This window comes from Vombatus ursinus, unplaced genomic scaffold, assembly GCF_900497805.2.
Source record: "Vombatus ursinus unplaced genomic scaffold, bare-nosed wombat genome assembly UNPS02014945.1, whole genome shotgun sequence".
Classification (NCBI taxonomy): Eukaryota; Metazoa; Chordata; class Mammalia; order Diprotodontia; family Vombatidae; genus Vombatus; species Vombatus ursinus.
The window spans coordinates 29,304,976-29,321,799 of NW_020954723.1; the positions used below are offsets into that span (position 1 = coordinate 29,304,976).

General features: G+C 41.2%; 1 protein-coding gene across 3 annotated transcripts in view; it reads left to right on the forward strand.

Moving 5' to 3' along the window:
* LOC114030005 (SPARC-related modular calcium-binding protein 1) overlaps positions 1–16,824 on the forward strand; it is a 195,067-nt gene that overhangs the window by 113,473 nt on the left and 64,770 nt on the right. For all 3 annotated transcript variants that reach the window (XM_027844663.1, XM_027844665.1, XM_027844666.1), the window contains exons 4-5: positions 542–641; positions 2,438–2,485. In XM_027844663.1, coding sequence (XP_027700464.1) covers positions 542–641; positions 2,438–2,485 — 148 coding nt within the window. The remainder of the gene's footprint in view (positions 1–541; positions 642–2,437; positions 2,486–16,824) is intronic.

The window sequence follows — 16,824 nt, forward strand, 5'->3', positions numbered from 1 at the left end:
TTCCCTTCTATCTCTCCCCCCCCTTCTCTTATCCCCTTCCCCTTCCCTTTTCCTGTAGGGCAGGATAGATTTCTTTACCCCATTTCCTGTATTTCTTATTTCCCAGTTGCAAGTAAAAACATTTTTTTTAAACATGTGTTTTTAAAACTTTGGGTTCCAAATTTTCTCCCTTCCTTCCTCCCCATCCACCCTCATTGAAAAGGCAAGCAATTCAATGTAGTATGACGTTAATATTACATGCAGTTTCTTTAAGCCTTATTTTAGGTGAATTACATTTGAAAGCAGATGTATCTACTATTTTTTTCAGTATCCATTCTTATTCCCAGGATGCAATATGGCATACTGTAATAGGCTTTTAATAAATGGCGTTGAATGACCGACCTCCTCATGTGAATACACTGTGAAGTCAAGTGTAGGAATGGAGGGGATTGACAGCAAGTACCAGGTGCAATATATGTCATTTACCTTCACAAGCCAGCTTGACCCATCCCTGCTGAAGCAATCTCTGAGTCTAATGGCCTTTGCTCATTTCTCTAAACAGGTGCAGTGTCATACTTATACTGGATACTGCTGGTGTGTCACTACTGACGGAAAGCCCATCAGTGGCTCTTCTGTGCAGAACAAAACTCCTGTATGTTCAGGTACTATGGGGTGGAGGTTTGGGAGGAATCAGTGGGTGGAAAGAGAAACCACACTAAGTCTGATGCAAGCTGCACAGGGATGGGGGGAGTTGAGATGCTTGGGAATGTTGGTGGGGATTGTGAGCTCTTTACTGGTCCTAACAGAGGAAGATACGGCTCAAATAGGTCATGCCTCAGCCTGTGTAGAAATGATGCCAAGTGACTAGAATCTAAGGGCTTTGGTTCTAGTTCAGTCCCTTGTTTCTCATCTTATAAATGCCACATTATTCAGGGTAGATGAATATATGGGATTGTAAAACACATACCTTTTGGGTTGATCCATGATAGAAGTACCTGTTTCTAGTTTTCTATTTCCAATTTTGTGAGCAAAAATTCTGCTTGGGTTAGTTTTAGATATTTGGGGTAGAATACAGTGGAAGTGACAAAGTCAATAAGTTTCAATTCCACACTAAAACTAAAGATAGAGGCCTCATAAGATTAATATAAGGGTTTATTGTCACCCAGAAATTAATAACCTACTTCCCCTCCATTTTATTAATACTTCTTCCCCCATTCCCAAGGAAATTTCAATGTATCCATTCCCAAGGAAATTTCAAACAAAAACAATGTAATGCTACTCTGGCTGGATTTTTTTTCTGACCAGGATTTAATGAATTCCAATACCATTGTTGTGAAATTTTCTCTAAACACTTTGGATTGTTCACCTTCTTCATGGCCCCTGTAGGTAGAAGGGGAGGGGGAAAGTGAATAGAAAGGAATATAAGCATTAGCAATAGAATACTTAAATCCATAAGGCAAATAGGAAAGTTTGCTTTTGTGTGGCTTTAAAGGGGAATTGGAAACTTTTACTTAAGAGACAGAGAAATCAAGCCTTCTTTGACTTTGGACATCTTATAAATGCTCTGGACATATTTCTTTAAAATAAAATAGACCCAAACTAAGTGAATTCTCCCCTAAATCTCATATTTGGAGGAAAGTGATATTGTAGGATTCACAGTTCCATGCGATATAATATATAATATAAAATATGATATTACCTTTTTTCAAGAGGATCTAGTGGTATATCTAAGGGAATATATTTCCCTGAATGCCATTTTGAAGATGAGTTAATGATAATGTCTCTCTCCCTATCACTCTGTCATTTTATAAGTATGGCTTGCCTAGAGCTTACAGGTGCCTCAGTGGTAGAACAGGTCTGTGTGAGACACCCAGATGAATATAGCAGCATGTTTAGCCAAGTGTGCTTGATGTCCATTCCCTCAAGGGACAAGCCCACTCAGTGGAAAATTGTTTCCATGCCTGGGACCATTTTTGCCCATTCAGTATGATTGGACCAACTATTTTCCAGTTAATGCAATTGGAAAATCACTGATTTCCTGCCCTAACCAATAAGATGTCAGTTATTGCAGCTGGGATGAGAGAAGTGTTTTCTTTTTAGCTGGTTTTGCTAAAGAAATAACCTAGTCCAGACTGGGATGCTACTTAGCACACAGTAGGGGTAACTAAGGGAGGGAACTGTGTTGAATAGGGATAGGAGTAGTGTGGAAGTGACTTTGAATTAGGGAAATGAGAAAACCATGGAACACTTCAATAGAACGTGGATATTGAGAACATTGATATGAAGCCAATCTCTCATATGTGACTGTGTACTAAAATTGTATATGATTATCCTAGATGTGTGTAAGAAAATGTTTACATACGGTGGGCTTATACCATCAAGTTGTATAAGGACTTTAAAAGAAGTCTATCCAGAATACATCCTGATGTGTTTATTTTTTTTCCCTTCCCCAACAAAGGTTCAGTCACAGATAAACCCTCAGGCCATGGTAACTCAGGAAGGAAAGGTGAGTGAAGTTTTGTGATTTATTCAGTGTTTATCTCCACTGAGAGGTATTGTGGTATAATGGTAATATGGTATAGAGCGGTGGTTCTCAAAAGGGTGATCTGGGAACCCCTGTGTGTCCCTGAGACCCTTTCATGAGGTTGATGAGGTCAAAACTATTTTCATAATAGTACTAAATGTTTCAATTTCTAATACAGTAAATACTATGAAGATGAACAAAAGGGCAGCTAGGTGGCACAGTGGATAAAGTGCTAGGCCTCAAATCAGGAAGACACATCTTCCTGAGTTCAAATCTGGCCTCAGACACTAGCTGGGTGATCCTGGGCAAGTCACTTAATCCTAGGTTACCTCAGTTTCCTCATCTGTAAAATGAGCTGGAGGAGAAAATGGCAAGCTACTCTAGTATCTTTGCCAAGAAAACCCCAAATGGGGTCATGAAGATTCAGACACAACTCAAATGACTGAACCACAACAACAATAACATAAACAAAAGCCCTTTGAGTTAGGTCCTCAATAATTTTTAAGAGTGTAAAGGGGTCCTGAGACCAAAAAGTTTGAGAACCGTTGGTGTAGTAAATGGAGTGCTGGGTTTGAAAGTAGGTAGACCTCTGACATTTAACAGGTTGCTTAACCTTGATACATCTTTAGCAACTCTGTAGGCCCACTAAGTCATCCACAGCTTGTCATCTACTTTGGTGGAAGGAGTTCCTTACATGATAAAAATGTGAGTCCTGCTTCATAAGCCATTCCTAAACAGTCAACGTTTAGACAAGCTGGAAAGAGCCTCTGGTAAAACCTACAGCTGTCCCCTGGAGAGGCCTTGCCACTCTCCCCAGCCCTTCCTTTTTAAAGCAAATAATTATTCACAGAAATTTTGGTCAGGCCTGGGGGTGTGAGGGCAAACACCTGGAATCCCCAGACAAGAGCCTTGATTGTTAGTCATATAATAAACACACCGTGAATGCAAGGACAGGGCAAGGCAGTACACCCACTGTGGGATGATTCAGTCTTTCACTCAGTAAGGATGCCGCGTTTGGTATCTCCTGTACGTGTATACGTCCAGCACTGAAGCAGGAGAGAGACAAATGTAATAGCAGATAAGATCACAGCTTTAGAACTGGGAGGGAACACGGAGGTCCACTTGTCTAATTTCCTAATTTTTTACAGTAAAGGAGGCCTCCAAGGAGGTTAAGAGATATCAGAGATGGCTCCATTGTTCTTGGTGTCTCTCTGAATATCCCTTATTATATATTACGCATTATACATCCCACTATAACCAAGGATACCAGATATTCTTGAGGCTATCTCAGTGATAGCTTCTAGTTTTCCCCTATCTCATGCCTTTGAGGTAGAGCCTAGAAGGCTGTCCAAGAGAGAAATAAAGGTACACTTGTCAAGGAACGTGGGTTCAAGTGCCCTGCTCTGAATCATCCTGTGAATTGTTGTTGTTCAGTCATTTCTGACTCTTCATGGTTTTGTTTTGTTTTGCTTTTTTTGCAAAGACACTAGAATGGTTTGCCATTTCCTTCTCCAGCTCATTTTATAGATGAGGAAACTGAGGCAAACAGAGTTAAGTGACTTGCCCAGGGTCACACCCTAGTAAATATCTGAGGCCAGATTTGAACTCAGGAAAATGAGTCTTCCTGATTCAAGGCCTGTCACTCTATTCACTGGGCCACCTAGCTGCCCCTATTGAGAATCACTTCTAGTAGATAGCTGATTAGATGAGTTGAAAACCAGAGCTGCAATTAATCATTTTGGTGCGTTTCAATTGAGCAGGTCGGGGATAGATTCTAGGATGTTATATAGCCTGGTGGGGGAAGCCGCTTGCTGGAGAACAATGCCTCAGGTGTTGGTGGAGCAGAGGATTGGAGAATTTGAAGTGAAGTGCGGCAACAGGAGAAGAAAAAATCCCATCTAGTAGCTCTTTATTTCAACAAATTATTCTTGCTAACTAAATTATAAGGTTAGTTCTTCTAAACTGCTGCAAAAGGAGTCATGAGTGTACTCTAAACTTCAGTGCGCTGAAACGAAGTTTTGATTGCCCTGTCCTGGTTATTCTGGTGAGAGAATGAGAATAAGAAATAATAGATAATTTAAAACAAACAACACAAACAACTTTATTATGTTGATGTGGTTTGGGGTGGTTTATGAGGAACTCTGGGGAAATTAAGGTTGTGTGTGTGGGGGGGGGGGGTTTGATTTCCTTCAAACATTAGAAATCCTTATAAAAATTAACGTTGTTTCCTCAGAATAGGTCCTACAAGTGAAACTGACCAACAACAATGTAAAACGAGTTACTTTGGCTTTTTTTTTTCCTGTCCACTAAAAGGGAGCAAAGTAGAAAACCAGGAGCAGTCCACGTAATAGGAATAAAGATGGGTCATAGGGTTTGTTTATTTATTTTTAAGATGAACTAATGAAGAAATCATCCAGTAGGTTTCCAGGTTGATTAGGATGCCCTCACCCTAGGATTAACAAATGGCAGAAATGTTGCCTCACTAAGCTGTTGATAAAGCTAGGTAGGGTGTCTGAGATGAGCCATGGTTCCTGTGTATTTCATTAGCATTAATAGGTGTTTCAGCAATTGGTCCTGCTCTGGTTGGGGGATTTAGAGTGGCACAATGAAATCTGCTGGTGACTATCAAAGCTTCTGAAGAGGGAATTGTTAGCAATTTCCTTTCTGGTGTACCCTCCAGTGTTAATTCCCATGGATTTTCCTGGTGATACCAGAGAGGATTGTGTCTTTGGGAGAACGATAGCAGTGGAGAATCTGGGGGATTATTTGGCCTCTGATGAGAAAACCACCATACAGAGGTAATGGATTCCCCTGCCTGTCTGGATAGATTTGAGATAGGAGCTGGTGTCCTTGGAATGTGAAGTCTCCCTCCCCGGTGTCTCCCTCCCTGACCACCTGGGGAAATGACCACCCTCGGGCACACCTGTCCAGGAAAGCGGGATTTGAACTGGTGCCCTAAAGGTGGGAGAGGGCATTTGTAATATCCTGAATCAACCTGCCAAGGTTCCTCTTTCAGCTGCCACTTAAGAATGGAATGTGTTCTAGAGGGCAGCAGGTGGGAAAGGGACAAAAGACTCCTTGTTAGAGTCGGTGCCCACACATGGGGTCTGCTTTTCCTATACCACAGCCTAGTGTAATCATAGGACATGTCTCCTTCCTGATTCAGTTGGTTGTTTTTGTAGTCAGCCTCAAAAATGCATCAGGAGTGTGGAGGATGGAGAGAGTGGAGAGGTATAGGAAGAAGGTTAAGAGGAGGGCATGTCCAAAGTCTATGTTGTGTGTGCAGGGGGTTAGACTGGATCCAGATCCAATGTAACTTTCCTTCCCCCCACTTGCCCCTGTGAGTATGACTTCTTGACAGGACCAGAAAAGGATTCTTTCTCTTTAGTTGAGAGGAATGAGAAGTTATATTGTGGGCCAGACTCTGGTTGCCAACCAGGAATTAGCCCTTTAAGGGAAAGGAGGGGAATGACAAGTAGAAGAGGCCCATGGAAATAGGGAGTGAGAGAGAAGCACAATCACTTACAAGGTCACAGCAGTTTGGTATGCTGTGGCCCCAGAAGGGAACCTCCGAGTGCCCCGGGGGTCCCCTGGCTCCCAGGTGTGAGGCCTGAGGGAAGGAAGGAAGGGGGGGGCACCAGCAGTGTTATCTTATACAGAGACACCTGCGGGAAGGGAGAAGGGTGAAAACTACAGACTGTTGACTTAATCTCTCAGAATAGCTTTTCCCTCTCTGTTCTTTGTGCTCTGCAGATTTAACAGACTCTTTTATGGGGCACATGTGTGGTAATTAACACAAGCTATATTAGGTCTTGTGCCATATGTTTGAATTTCAAACAACAATTGATCTGGAAAGATCACATCCTTGCCTGCCTTTCTTCCCTTTAGGGCCTGTTGCTTCAAGATGTGTATGTGTGTGTGTGTGTGTGTTCACACACTCTGTAGCTAATTTTAGCAATGCCACCTGACATTTGTATAGCCGTTCATGGCCTATGACCCCTATTTCTCATGCGTTTTCTCATTTGATCCCCAGAACATTGCTCTAAGGTGATATCCTCATTTTACAGATGAAGAAACTGCATCTCACAGAAGTTGTGATCAGCCCAGTAACACAGTGAGTCAGTGTCAGAGCTGTGATTCCAGCTTATGTCTCTCTCTTTGCAAGCAGAGCATTGAACTGGAGTCGTTTTCATATCCTGGCTCTGACACTAACTAGCTATGGGACAATTGATATGGAGCAACCTCTCTGAGTTGAGTCTCTTTATCTGTAATACAGAGAAAATGTCATTGTTCAGTCATTTCACTTGTGTCCAACTCCTTGTGATCCCATTTGGGGTTTTCTTGGCAATGATACTAGAATGGTTTGCCATTTCCTTCTGCAGCTCATTTTATAGATGAGGAAACTGAGGCAAGCAAGGTTAAGTGACATGCCCAGGGTCACCCAGCTAATAAGTATCTGAGGCCAGATTTGAACTCGGGTCTTCCTGATTCCAGGCCCAGGGTTCTATCTACTGTACCACCTAGCTACCCTGATGGAGAAAATACTTACATTCATAAATTTGTTATGGAGGGGTTTTTCTGGGGGGAGGTGAACTTTGTTAACCTTAAATAATTAAATAAAAATATATTGTTGTCAGTATTATTTCAATTATGCCACAATGCTATAGAGTTAGTGTCTTCTATAGGGGATCACATGACAGGTGGACACAAGACTATGAAATATCTAAGAAGACAAGCAATAATAATGCAAGATGAATGATCTTTTCCAAAAACCAAGGAATCAAATCATTCGTTCCTGCTGTGACAAAATAGATGGGAGCAAACTATCTGACTCTTGGAACCTTTACTTCAATTGACTTTTCAGCGTATTTTCCGTAAGATGACTGGCAGATGAGAAACTTTTAAGGGAAAAAAAAATCAAAACTCCATCGGAATTCTATGTAGAACCTTTTGTCTTTTCTAGGCAAATGCTCCTGGATATCAGAGGAGAAGATCTTTTAGACCAAGAGAACCATTTTGTTTTGAGAGGCTTTCCTGCATCCCCACAGCTTTCTCATCCTGAGTGCAGGATTGGACTGCAATGTAAACATAGGCTTTCAATATAGCTTCAAGTGTGAAGGTTTTTCTCCAAACTTTTTTCTCCAAAGTCCCTTTCTTCCTCTTTATTTTTAGGGCCTAGAACACTGACTCATGGCAGATCTGATACCTCTTCACTCAAATTCCAATTTTAACAGTGCTCAGGAGGGGTGGCCCTGTGTTCTCAGTTGGAATGGGGAGAGAAGGATGGGTGGCTGGTAAACTGGATAATAACAGTAGTTAACATGTAGCACTTTAATATTTGTGGATAGGGTGCTGGGCCTGAAGTCAGGAAGACTTATCTTCCTGAGTTCAAATCCAGCTTCAGACGCTTAGTTGCTGAGTGGTCCTGGGCAAGTCACTTAACCCTGTTTCCCTCGTTTCCTTACCTGTAAAATGAACTGGAGAAGAAAATGGAAAACCACTCCAGTATCTCTGCCAAGAAAACCCCAAATGGAGTCCAAAAGAGCAGGACAGGACTAAAATGATTGAACAACAACAAAGTTAACATTTGTAAGTGCTTTGCCATCCTTCAACTTATTTGCTCTTTGCAACAATACTGTGGTACTTACAGGTATTTCCACCCTCATTTTGTAGATAAGAAAAATGAGGCTTACAGCGAGCTGGTATCAGTGGCAGGATTTGAATCTGTCTTCCGGACTCCATATCTAGCATTCTCTCCATGTCGCCATATTGCATTTGACAAAGGGATGGTTAGGCTAGCGACTGAGAAGAGCTTATATGATAGAACTGGGGCAGCTATACCGTGTCTCACTGATGTCATCCACAGTCACATTAAAGCAATGTTTTGTTTTGTTTTCATGGCTGCTTTACCTCTTGATAGGGTCCTTGCCTTTAATAGTCTCTTTCTGAGGGAAGAGCAGTTCATATTCATTTGGTAGGAAATCTGAGACCCCTAAAATGGAAAGCAATTTGCTCAGGGTCTTCCCCTGGTTACTAGGCAGAGTTGGGATTAGTAGTTCATAACCCATCCCCCCTTTTTTCCATTTTGTTATTTGATAGGTCTTCTAACATTATTACCCCAGACCAGACTCAAATGGGTGATTTAAAGTTGACTTTCTTTAAATCACCATCTTTAGATAAGTATTGTCATGGAAGATCTTCTGTCTTTGTTAACCTCAAAGAGCTATATAAATGAATGTAAATTGTCATCAGTGATGTTTCAATTATGCCACAATACTGTGTACAGAGGGAAATGTGGTTTACAGGTGGTTTGGAGTTAAATACTGTCCATTCTGGCTAACATCATTCCTCTGATCAGGCCCCTCATGTCTGCCTTGCCAACTGTATTTAGTTACTTAGTCCCATTTTTTGGAAGGTAGTGGGGAACAGAGGGGTTGAGAAGGGAAGACTCTTTTCTCCAACAGCCTAACCCTATTTGCCCCAGAAGAGAAATAGAAGCCACAGTTGGGAACATTTTAGAAGATTTCTTGAAGCTAAGAGCATCTGGCAAAGACTCCATGGCAGTGGCCAGGTGAGAATGCAGACCCTAGAGCATGGATTTCTTGGTTCTCTACACCCAAATTTAAGAAATAATACAGAGCTTGACTCCATGGCAGTTTTGACTTTCTATGATACAGGGATGATGGAGGACACTCTGCTGGTGAGAACCAAATGGATGGTCTTTGAAATGCTGTCAGTTTCCAAGCTATTTCTTCTGCCCCTTTTTCTTTGTTCCTACCTTCCCACAAGTCCTGTTGTGGGACACGGAGGGAGTCAATAAGGTCACTGACCCTCTCCTTATAGGGAGTGGTCCTTCTGGAGGCACTTGGTCCTCTGGAAAAGACTGACAAAATGGCAACAGCTATAATTTCCATCTGGAGCACTTTCAAAAGGACCACAGACCTATGATGTAGGCACTGTATTATTAATTAGCCTCATTTTCCAATCAGTTATTGTTTTATTCTACCTCTGCAACATTTCTGGCACCTTTCCCCTTCCCAGCAGTCAAATGGCTACCACTCCAGTTCAGTCCCTTATCTTTTCTCACCTAGACAATTGCAATAGTCCCTTATTTGGACTTTACACCTCCTCTCTCTCTCTCTCTCTCTCTCCCCCCCCCCCCCCCCCCTCTAATATAGCCACCATACAATTAAGCATAAATCTGACTAGGATACTCCTCTCCTCAAGAAACATCAATGGTTTCCTGTTGCCTCTGGGATAAAGTGCAAATTCAACAGCTTGACATTTAAATCCCTTCACAGTCTGGTCTCTACCTACCTTTCCCTGCTTATTGCAAATAACTCCACATACTTTACATTCCATCCAATCTGACCTACTAGCTTTTCCTTGAAGTCGGCATTCCATTTCCTGTCTCCTTGTGTAGGCTGTTACCCATGCCTGCCATGCAATTGCTCTTCACCTCTGCCTCTTAGAATGCCTAACTTCTTTCAAGCTTTATGTTATTCATCATTTCCTATAGGAATCCTTTCCAGAGCCTTTTAATTGTTAGAGCTTTTTCTCCGCTCCTTATCAAATGATCATGTATGTACTTATCTGTTTACATTCAGTTACTCCTCAATTCCTTGAGGGCATGGACTGTTTTTCATTTTCTCTTTGTATTTCAAAACTTAGCATAAGGCATTGTACATAGTAGGTGCTTAATAAATGCTTATTTCATTAGAATAAATAAAGGAAACTGAGACTCCAGGAAATTAGGTGACTTGCCCAGAGCCACAGAAAGATTACTGGAGATGGGATATGAACCAAGGTCTCTCCTGATTTTTATCTTGCAGCTTCTGTCAAAATATTGGCTCTTCCTTTCTTTCCCCAACTTCAGAGCCTGGTGTAAGTCAATTTAGAAAGGTAGGCATTATGTTTTAGATTGTAGGTGTGGGGAACCTGCAGCCTTGAGGCCTCTGGTTCCCCACACCTGGTAGAACTATAGATAAGGGGTCTTCTTCTCTTCTATCCCAATTATCTCTCCAGTTCCAAGAGGGGAAGAGCATTTTCAAATGCCTATGTCCCAAGCATAGAAAGTAGGACTCAAATGGGAAGGTCAAGGTAAGATGGGGAGTCAAGGTAAGGCTCTTGGATCTTGGGGGCTGTGGAGGCCCTGAGTTGTAATAGGAATTGAAATTTGGCACCTTGTTCTTTTCCTCTTTTTGGTGATGGTTCATCTTCAAATGTAGATGGGAAATAAATAGTCTCAAAGCAGTAGAAAATTTTTCTAGTTGTACCAAATGTGGTTCTCTTTGGGGGAAAAAGAAGGCAAGTGGTTCCTCTGAACTCCTATTACATGTCTTTTTATTACCATTGTCTCAACTTTAGAAGTGACTTATGGGTATCTGCTGATCAGAGTGAATACAGATGTGTACGTGTAAGGGTGTGGGACTGGGAGTCAGATCTGGATTGAAATCCCAGCTCGTTCTCTTATTAACTATGTGACTCTGAATAACTTAAATTCACTTGAGTTTTTTTAGCTTCCTCTTCTGTGAAATGAGTACAACAATAACTAATGCTATCTACCAGTTAGTCAACAAGTACTTACTATGCACCAGGCACCATTCTAAGCTTAGAGACATAAAGAAAGGCAAAATTAGTTCCTGCCCTTAAGGAGCTCACATTCTAATGCAGGAGACCATTTGCAAACACCAGAGAGGGACGATGTGAAGAAAGTGCTTTACAAATAGTAAAGTGCTGCAAAAATGGGAGTTTCTTTTAGTAGGTAGAAAGAATGAAGAAGACAAGAGGGGTTACAATTGTGTAATTGGCTTTCGTGTCTAAGAATAAGGCCTATCCCTAAAGAAGGGACCTACCTCTAATGGAAGGACTGGCCACACTCCTGGAGGGTAGAAAGTTTTTCATTTTTATTTTTGTATTCTAATGCCGATGACGATGCCTTGCACATAGTAGTTGTTACATATATTTATTTGTTAAATTGAATTGAATTTGAGATTAGCAGAAATTGCAGAGGCACAGATCCACATGTGAAACCCATCATTGGACTGGACAATATTTCCTTTCCTTTCTGCCCTTGTAGCCTGGCATGTCAATATCCAAACCAGCTTGAACATTCAGCTCAATATTCCTAATGGGACAGCAGGGGAACAGATGAGGGAGATTGGTTTCAGGAAAACTGATGAAAACCTGTCATTGTGCCTGACATTACCTCTAAATCTAGATGTGGATTTAGATCTGAATACTGTTCCAGGGAGAGGTGAAAGAGTAGCCGGGATCATGAACCTAATGGTGGAAAGTTGTTAGGACCAATTCTAAAGTACTGCACCCCAGCCCTGAGACACAGCAAAAAGTTTTTGCTCTTTTTTCCTCCTAGGTCCTTTATTTGGGCCTAGTTTTAGTATTTTGGCTCTTTCTCTTTTATCCCTAATCTGACTCAGAAGCACTATCCCAGCTTCCTTTCTTATGGAGCTAGGAGATACACATCTGAGAATGTGAATGACTGATCTAAATCTGTTTTCATGCCTTTTTTTTTTAGAGGGTGGGAATATCCATATAGGATCAGTATAGAGGATTAGAAAATAATTCCCCCCATTTTTCATTCTTCCCCTCTCTAAAACAGTTACACTTTCAAATGAAAGTATCAGAATGATGGCATTTATGGGTCTAAGTGGAGTGAGAATGTTCATGGTAAAGGTGACCTGAAGAAAATTCAGCCCAGCATGGCAGATAGAGAAGTAGGCTAAGATTTAATCTTCCATAACTACCTTTCTGCAGTATATTTCCCAGATTCACAAAGGAGTTTTACAAACAGGTACTATCAATTCCTTGTCAAAGAGTAGCCTTAGAAAAATCATTCCAACACTGTACACCTCAGGGCCATAACTTATAGGAAGTCCCAGCCCTCTGTCTGCAAAAAGCAGGAACTTTCCCTTCTCCCAAGGGAGAATTAGTCTACTATTACCCCATACAGGACAGGAGTTCTTAACTTGATTGTATACATAAGCACATACTGATGTATGTATTTATTAGGGGATATTAATAGTCATAACGGACTCCAGGAGAAAGGTGTCTACAGACAGAAGTGGTTTAAGAAGAGACCAAGATGTAAAGGGGAACTTTGGATCACCGAGAAGCCTTTTTGTGTGTGTGTGAATCTTGGAAGGGGCAGTGGTTTTCTTTTCTTTCCTCCTTTTCCAAGGCTGTGTGATCTTAGAGACCTCAAGAGGTGCCATTAGTATAGAATGTTATTCCAGCCCCTTTGACACATTTGCTTTTGAAGGACCTGGAAGAGAAAGCTCTTTGTATGTAGTCAGAATAAAGTCATTGTACACCCAAACAATTAACTCTTCAATTGACTTGCCAGTGCCTTGAAAACCCCAGCCCTGCTTCTCTGGACCTCTTAGACTCTATTCAGCCTCTTAAGCACATCTCTCTCTCTCTCTCTTTTTTTTTTTTTGGTTTTTGTTTTGTTTTGTTTTGTTTTATTCTGAAAAGTCTTTCCCTAGAATAGTCAGAGCAGATCAACATTGTCCTCTGCCCGACATTTATCTCCACCTGCCACTGAATGTCAATCAGGAATCAAAAAGCCAAACAGAGAAGGCTTTGAATAGTGTCATCAGGGGTCGGAGTGACTTCCAGCTGTCTGTGCGTGGGCCAGGCTTTCCTGTAAGGCTAGGAATTGAGCTATTACATAAACCCACTGTCTGTATTGGCCCACAGAGCCCTTTGGGGGCTATGATTTCCTCTGGGAAACACCTGCAAGGGAATCACAAGGCTTTGAAAGGAGGGAGAACTCGACATTGAATTTTGGAAGACCAGCCATGTAATTGTCTAAAAAAGAAATTACTTCTGAGTTTCTGAAGTTGCTGACCTACTATAGGATTTTAGATGAATCATTCAAATTCTCTGTACTTTGTTTCTGCACATGTTTGTCCTTTGCCTCTTTCCCCAGGTGGTTAGGAGAATGAATGCATAAAACTGTGCCTCAAGTACATTGAGAATGGGGGAAAAAGGAACAAGATCTATCCATAGTGGTAATTTTAGTATTGCTATTCTTAACCTCTTCCAGATGAAATTCTTCCAGATTGACTTTCCTTTTTTAAAATGAAGTCATTTGAAAAAAAGTTTTCATTTTATTAAGTTAAAATAAGCAGTTTGTATAGAAACTATATTTTCCCGATAACATTTGTATAATATTTAAGATGGATCTTTCTTTCTTTCACTTTCTTTCTATCTATCTATCTATCTATCTATCTATCTATCTATCTATCTATCTATCTATCTATCTATCTATCTATCTATCTATCTATCTATCTATCTATCTATTGGCAGCTAGGTGGTACAGTGGATAGAGCACCAGGCCTGAAGTCAGGAAGACTTTGTGAGTTCAAATCTAGCCTCAGACGGATATCAGTATGACCCTGGGCAAGTCATTTAACCCTGTTTGCCTCAGTTTCCTCATCTCTGTAAAAGAGCTGCAGAAGCACACGGCAAACGACTCCCGTATCTTTGCCAAGAAGAGGCCCCAAATGGGGTCACAAAGAGTCAGACACAACTGAAATGAGTGAACAACAAGGTGGTGACCCTGGGTTGCAGTATGTGTCAGTAAGAAATAACATTGATAGGGACAGCCTGGTTAGTGCAATGAGCACTGAATTTAGAGGATCAGGATTCAAATCTCAGGTTGGCTGCTTACCAGATGTAAGCCTATGGACAAATCACGTCAACCTTCCTCAGTGCCTTTATCTGTAAAACAAAGGGGCTAGAAACTAGACAATTGCAAAGATCTTTCCTAATTCTAAATTTTACAATGTTATGATCTTATCTATGTAAAAATCCAGAGAGAGAGAGAGAGAGAGAAGCTCATGGTTAAGTGTAGGGATGTTTGACGAGAGGTTCCTCTTTGTCCTTTGGCCAGAGTGTGGTCCTCTACTTTATGATAATCAATCTCTTAAAATGAAAAAAAAAGAATTTCAATAGCTTATCTTTTGAGGGGAAAAACATGATAAAAGTATAAACATCAAATGTACAAGATTTCAGAGTAAATGTCAGTTCACTAGGCAGCAGTGAGAGAGAGAGAAATGGAGAAAGAGGAGATAAATTCACTCGCCCAGTTGGGCAGCAAGTTCTGTCCAGAAAGGTCACTCTTTAAGTGGGTCAGTGAGCCAGACAAAGTTTCAACTGCTCATAATTATATCCAGTCCAGGGAAGCAACCCCTTTTCTTGCAATCAGAGAGCTGATGTCCTTTCACTGACATTCTTCTGCATATTCCTCAGGCCACTCTGTGGGACCCAAACATTTTTAGCTTCCCTTTCCTTTGTAACTTCTGCCTCCCATGATCTCTTAGTCTCTCTTTCCACCTGAGAAAAACTACGCTTTCCATCAGCACCCTTGACAATAAGGGGCATACATAGTGTCCCAGAAGTCTTAGTGCAGTTGTAAACTTTTAAGAATTGTTAAAAGCTTACAACTGCACTAAGACTTGGGGTACCCTGTTTCTTTTCTTTTTTTTAATTATGTGGGTTTATTTTATTTCATTCAATTTGAGTACATATGGATTAATGTTTGTGGGCATGAAATGACACTGAGTCAAATCCCTTTAGGTATTTCTAGCTACTTGTCAAGAGCTGATAAACTGCCTGTTATTATTAGAAATGGGTTTTCATATTTTGCCCTAGTTAGGTTCCAAAAGCCTAAAGCTGCCCTGAGGAATCTAGATTTAAGTCATGAAAGAGAACAGGGTTTTCTTGTAAGTTCCTGGGCATCTTGAAAATACCCTGAGTCATTCTACCTCCATTATGAAGTTGATGAAAATTCCTGGAGAAATGGATAGCCAGAACATTCTTCCTTATCCCCCAAGTCCTTCAGAACTTGCAGACTGGTCCCAGTCTCAATCTATATGACCTTAACATGGTAACGTGGTATAAAGTTTCTTGGGTGATCACAGCCTGGTGCCAGAGGCTGTGCTATGAATCAATACTTAAAGCCACCAGGTGGTGGTGATTAGGCACGAGCAGTCACACTTCTGAATGAGCCCAGGTGGGACACTCCATTTCAAAGGTGTCAGTCACCTGAAGTGTTTTGTTTGTCACTGTTCACAGTTCCTTTGGGGATGTTTATTTTCTGCTTGATAAAGGACCATAGGATTTAAAACTGAAAGGAATTTTGTAGAGACTTGAATTAGCCCTCCCCAACTCATTCCTTTTTTTGGGGGGAGGGGGAACGAGGGTCCAGAGAGCTTTGTCTAAAGTCACATAATTAGTAAAGAAGATGGGATTCTTGGGGGTAGCTAGGTGGCACAGTGGATAGAGCACTGACCCTGGAGTCAGGAGGACCTGAGTTCAAAGCCAGCTTCAGACACATAACACTTACTAGCTGTGTGACTCAGGGAAAGCCACTTAACCCTAACCGCCTTGCAAAAAGAAAAAAAAAAAAGAAGAAGAAGAAGATGGGATTCTAATCCAGGTCTTCTAATGTCATATCCATTGGTTTTTCTGTAATATGATAAGATCATAGCTTTAAAGCAGGGATTGTGTTATACAATTCCCTCATTTTACAGCTGAGTAAACTGAGGCCAGACAAATTAAGTAACTTGCCTAGGGGCAAATAAGTAGAATAAGGGCAGAGCTAGGATTGGAACCAAGATTCTTAGAAACTGTAGATCTAATGTTCATTCTACTTATATACCCTATTGCTTTTGAAACTCTCCTTTCCCTACCACACTCTTTATTACATGGGGATAGATGTGGGCGAGGACAATAAACCCTGATTGGCAGAGAGGGCGACTGTACAGAGGTATTTATATCTTCATATCCAACAAAAGCAACCAAGTGTATGCTGGCCCAGCCAGTGGTTTATTGAATTGAATGGAAAGAGGTGTTAATAGAGTCAGGGGAAGTGATGCTATAAAAATGACATTGTGTGGCTCTGGGCTGTGTTTATTTTCCCTCAATGACTTCCAGATCAACCTTGGGCAGCTTAGGAGTCAAAAGATCTTTGTTTCAGGAGCCTGCTTAAAACATGCAAATACAGCTGGAGTTCTTATTTTTTTACTGCTCTGGCATTTGACCTTCCTCTCCTCCAACTTCCAATATCACCCCGATTTCTCCCCTCACATGCGCGCGCGCACACACGCACACGCACACATGCGCACACTGCCCGGGAGTCTGAATCTGATTGGTTACTCTATACAACTCTGTATCCCTTTGAATCCTGTGAGTCAAGCAGGAGTGAGAACTTATTTGTGTTAGCAAATAAAGGATTTGGGTTTTTATTTCATATCAATATGACTGGCCTTCACCTCTATAGGGATCAGTCTGGC